General features: G+C 38.8%; 1 protein-coding gene across 2 annotated transcripts in view; it reads right to left on the bottom strand.

Moving 5' to 3' along the window:
* Positions 1-695: 695 nt before the first annotated feature.
* Positions 696-5,717, bottom strand: part of LOC103131580 (gastrula zinc finger protein XlCGF57.1-like) — a 100,151-nt gene continuing 95,129 nt past the window's right edge. The window contains exon 2 of one of the 2 annotated variants that reach the window (XM_016666754.1): positions 696-2,119. In XM_016666754.1, the coding sequence (XP_016522240.1) occupies positions 1,008-2,119 (1,112 nt within the window). In that variant the 3' untranslated portion in view covers positions 696-1,007. Of the gene's footprint in view, positions 2,122-5,717 lie in introns of both variants that reach the window. The other variant, XM_016666753.1, reaches the window with a different exon arrangement.

The following is a 5,717-nucleotide window of genomic DNA, read 5'->3' as shown; positions in this document are numbered from 1 at the left end:
AAAGGTGGAATAATCAAGAGTTCAGCCATGAGATTCCCCAGGTGACTTCAGCAGGGTGAGGAGACGGGAAGGAGCCGTTTGTTTACATAAACTCCAGGAGATCGGAGACAGTCGCCAAGGCTACAGGGAGCCAGATTCAGAATAACAAATTCTCTTTAGATCAGCCAGACTTTAAATTTCTGTCTGTCCTACAGTCTTTAACTGGTATATATCTTATAGTTCATCCCAATTATCCAAATAAGTTTGGCTGTTCCACTGAACCAAAGCCAGCAGCTTCTCCAAGATCGATTCCATCCTGCTAGTGAGTTTTGGATCCTCAGCTGGGCTGCCAGTCTCAGCAAGACTCACATCCAACTTGCGTCTCTGTCCACACCAACAGTGTTCACTAGTTCGGCTAAGTCCGTCACAAATTTGTCAATAAGCCAGGAATCCACAAGCTCCAAACCGCAGAGATTCTGTTATCATGAATAAATCCAGGGTGATTCCCGTCGGGTGTGTCCCCGAATGTCGGGAGGGCTCTCCTGTGCCCAGACTTCAAGTTGAAAAGATTTTATCAATTGTATTGAGAGACCAGTTAACCAGATCTATAATCTGTAGATTCGGAGGATGTGCAAAGAAAAACTCCAAAAAGGAACACAAAAACAAAAACACAAGCAGGGGGAGAAAAGAGAGACGCAATGAAAACAAACAAGCAATTTTATTTCCCTCGTTTTATTATTGAGCTCATTTACATTTATTGAGCGATTAATTGATTTATTGTTTATTATGACAGGGCAAAGTACAATGTGACTGAGAAGTAAAACAAAAAAAAAAAAACTGGTTTGACATAAAAAAGCTCATGGGCAAAAATAGCCTAATCTTGGCCAGACAGTTGAAGACGTAGTTACAGGGAATCACTAGCAGCCTGCAAGGCCCTGTTGACTTTAACATGTTCTATTTGATGTGAACATCATCCGGCCAGATTTCCAATTGGATCTGATGTAAAAAGCATCCCAGATGTTTTGAGCCTAAGGCTTCTCATCTTGGTGACTCTTCATATGATGAGTTAAACTACTTCTATGTTTGTAACTTTTTCCACATGTCCCACATGAGAAAGGCTTCTCACCTGTATGAATCCTCAAGTGATTAAGTAAATGTGTTTTCCTCCCAAAACTCTTTCCACAGGTCCCACATGAGAAAGGCTTCTCGCCCGCATGAATCTTCATATGACTAAGTAAATACATTTCCAACTGGAAAATTTTTCCACAAGTTCCACATGAGAAAGACTTCTGGCCTGTATGAATTTGAGTATGATGATCTAAAGTTTGTTTTAGGGTGAAACTTTTTCCACATGTCCCACATGTGAAAGGCTTCTCACCTGTGTGAATTCTCATATGGACATTTAAATGGCCTTTCTTAATGAAACTTTTTCCACATGTCTCACATGTGAAAGGTTTCTCACCTGTGTGAATTCTCATATGCACATTTAAATGGCCTTTTTTAATGAAACTCTTTTCACAGCTCCCACAAGAAAAAGGCTTCTCACCTGTATGAATCGTCATATGATCAAGTAAATGCATTTTCAACCGGAAACTTTTTCCACAGGCCTCACATGAGAAAGACTTCTGGTCTGTGTGAATTTTCATATGATCATTTAAAGTTTGTTTTATGGTGAAACTATTTCCACACATCCCACATGAAAAAGGCCTCTCACCTGTGTGATATCTCATGTGAACATTTAAAGAATCTTTTCGAGAAAAACTTTTTCCACAGCTCACGCAAGAGAAAGGCTTCTCACCTGAGTGAATTCTCATGTGGACATTTAAAATATGTTTTCGAGAGAAACTTTTTCCACAGGTTACACAAAAGAAAGGCTTTTCACCTGAGTAAGTTCTCACGTGAGAAATTAAACCAGTCTTTTGTTTTTCAGTGTCAGTTCTGCCTTTCTGCTGTTTGGTTTTCTCATATTTCTCCTTTTGTTTCTGTTCTTTCTTTCTCTTTTTTCCTGGGTCTTCAGAATTGCTTCCTTCCTGATCCTGGTTCTCAGCTTCTGGAGAGCCATGAGAGATGAGTTGGTTCCTCTGTGGTTCTGTTTCATTGAGAACCTCCTCCTCTTTACACAAATAACATTGTGGGAGATCTGGACAAAAACACAAAGCAAAAGCTTTTAAATGTCAAACAAAGAATCCTTCACTTTACTTCTTGATGCATCATCAGGATTTTCTTGGTTATTATAAAATTACAATCTAATAAGAATGAACATTAACTCAACTAATGAGGTTATTCTGATCAGACTAGAACAAGATGTGAGTCAAAATACATTATGAACTTCCAGGTGAGCAAACAAGATGGCGATAGCTTAACCTGGTGCCTTCCTGACAAATATTACAAAAAGTTTTCTTTCTCTATGTAGTTTCAGGATATATACAGTATATTACATTAAAGAGTGACATAAAATACCTAAAGCGAAACACTAAAAGGTTTTTTAAATCTCAACCACTGATACTGTCAGACATTGCTCCACTCACACACACTCAACACAAACTTTCAAAAGCACGACTAAATCTCAGCCTTCACTTTCCTGTGAATCGAAGCAGAATTGGTAACAATCAATCAATCAAATTTTGTTTGTATAGCACATTTCAGCTGCAATACTGAAATATATTGCAGCTGTATTTTTGTGTTTACATCATAAACACAAAAACAGGTACGCAACATTGAATCATCAATCAATTGATTGTTGATTCAATGTTGAATCAACAATCGGTAAATTCATAATTGATTACCGTATTTTCCAGACTATAGAGCACACTTTACTATAAGGTGCCCCCTCAAAGGTTGTTTTTTTTTTTTTAAACTGGAAGCGTACATATATAAGCCGCATCGGACTATAAGCCACTGATATCTCTGCCACTCTCGGTTTTCCAATCTGCTACTAAGAACGCAGGCCTTCGTCTCAAACGCCGAACCATGAATTCATTCATGCTGAGCTTACGTCTATCAATCAAAGTTGAAGGCAATCGATCTGTACTGCCAGAACAGATCGATAGAGAATATGAGTTTGAAAACATTTCTCTGTCTTGCCTGCTGCTTGCATGTGCTTTTTCTAAATGAAAATTAGCACTTTCATCTTTGATTTCCAATTTTGACTTCCAGTGATTCACTTCCTGCTAAGAGCCCCCTGGTGGTTAAAGAAAAATCCACAGAAAAGCTGCACTGGGCTATGAGGCACATGGTTCAAAGCGTGGGAAAAAAGTAGCGGCTTCTAGTCCAAAAAACATGATGTTTCAAATCCAACTCTTAACAGGTGGATTTTTAGCTGAGTTTCAAAGGAAGTCATTGTTTCAGCTGTATGTATTGTGGTGCTAAACCATGCAGTGATTTATAAGCTAACAACAATATTTTAAAATCTATCTGCAGAGCTACAGGGAGCCAGTGTAGGGACTTTAAAGCTGGTGTTATGTGTTCTATCTTCCTGTGGGTGATCGATGTTTTACTTTATTTAGTTCACGAATAAGTAATAATAAGAAATCTAGCATTTCTACAATTGTTGCAGATGTCTTATATCTCAGGCTAATCATGTTGATGTCAAGTAAGTTGATTTACTATTTACCTCAATGTGTTCTGCCAATGAGGAATGCTAATGCTATTAGCATCTAAGGAGTGTGACGACAAGAGACAGACAGAAGAACTGCCAAGAAAGAGACGAAGTGTCAAAAGTGTGGGATCACCTTAAACTAAATAGAAAACAAAGTAATTAAATCCCAAAAATATTTTAGTTCATTATAGGTAGGCCTGTCGCAATAAACAGCAAATCAATTAATTGCACAATAAAGTAAAAATAGCTTTGTAATAAAATGAGGGTGATAATATTGCTTGTTTGTTTTTGTCGTGTCTCTCTTCCTATCAGAGTCTGGATGACAAAGTTTCACTCTGATGCATCTAGCAACACCTTCCCTCTCGTTTCCTTGGTAACGGCTACACACACAGGGAGCTAATAGTCTCAGCTTTCTTCCACTCGGGCTGAACCCAATACACATAGGCGAAAATTCCAGAGGGGTGGAGGGCCCCGAACACCCCAATCTTGGAAAAGTCTAGAATTGTCCCCACCAAAGAAATCATGAATGAAAACAATATCAATATAAAAAGGCAATAAAAAGAAAGTACGAAGTAAATCTGCCAGTCATCTAAGAAAAAATAAGAATTAATCCCCCCCCCCCATTATTGTTAGAACAATGGTTCCGTCCAAAGTGTAGGCGGAGCAACAGCTGTGCTGCTGAACGGCACAGGCTCCCTTAGAGCCGCTAAGTGAGGAGCTAGCTGCTAGCTGTTAGCTGTGGCTCTGCAGCACTAACAATAAAACCCCCCAGTAAGTAAATACTTAAAGCAAACACATGTTACACATTTTATTTACTGTCTCTGCTCAATAGGAAGAAACACATTGACAATAAACAGTTATTTAATAACTTTGGCCGAATCATGATATGACCTTATGCCTTGGAAATCAAAGCTAGCTAAACTGCTGCATTGCTTTCATATACTTAGTTACTTTTTCTGTCGAAGCCAATAGTTCAATTATATTTAGCCGTCTAACTCTTCCTCTAATAACAAGAGTTTGAAACGGGAGGGAGCGGCTGAGCATTGGCTGACAGCTCAGTATGGGAGCCAAGAGCAGAGGGGCTACTGCAGCTGGCAGTAAAAAATAAAGTTTGCCTTTATTTCTTATCATCTTCAACAGAGCCTTTAAAACCACAAAATAAAACCTGAATATTTTTCTAGAAAACTCTGGTGCTGACCTTTAAGTCATGATGCTTCCCAAATATTCAATTCCTATATATTTATAGGCTTTAACATGAGCCCTAAAAAACTAAAAGTTTAAAGCAACTTAAGTTATAATTTTAATAGCACATGACTTGTATTGAGAACCACTGCAATAAATCAATATTTATGAGGAATTTTATTAAGTGGAGTTACTTATTAAAACTTGTTTTTAGAGCCTTACATTTTTGTAAAGGTGTAGCAGAGATTAGATCGATAATGGTGAACCAAATTCATATCTAAGCAACATTTGAATCTTATTTTGACTTCTATGGGTCTCAACAGGTTGTTACTGAGAAAAACACTTTGTTATTCATTGCTATTTACTAGTCATTTTTGATGGTGCAGCTTGAACACACTCAAAAAAATTTAAACCACATTTTACTATAAGTGTAACTGTAACTGTAAGCAGTGTCATTGTGTGCCCGGTACCTCAGTAACCTGCTCTGCTCCTCATCTCCAACCACAGAGCGCAGCAGAAAACCCGGTGAGGAGAAGCGAGTTGAGGAAACGCAGGTTTAAAACCCAAACTTGACAGCTGCAGTCTGGGAGGACTTTGGACTCAAACTGAACGACCGTGGTGAACCACTGAACATGTGGAGCCGCCATGTGGTAAAACAGTAGCAACTAAACAATACAACCTCTCGGACCTCTCAGGTCTTCTCTGCTACTAGAACCAGAACCAGCATTCAGCGTTCTTTGAGTTCAGAGCTCTTTAACCTGTCTCCAATTCCCGTTAATCGGTATCATCAGTAAAACATGATGGTTTTTCGTACCTATCCGGTGTAAGATTATATTTGGTATCCTGGTGAAATCCAGCAGTCTGCGATGATCGTCCGTCTGTTCCTCAGACTTCACGTTGATTTCTGTCTGATCGTCCACCTGTTCCTCAGACTTCACGTTGATTTCTGTCTGATCGT

Source organism: Poecilia formosa, unplaced genomic scaffold, assembly GCF_000485575.1.
Source record: "Poecilia formosa unplaced genomic scaffold, Poecilia_formosa-5.1.2 Scaffold789, whole genome shotgun sequence".
In the NCBI taxonomy this organism is placed as follows: Eukaryota; Metazoa; Chordata; class Actinopteri; order Cyprinodontiformes; family Poeciliidae; genus Poecilia; species Poecilia formosa.
This window is presented reverse-complemented; position numbering and strand designations above follow the sequence as displayed.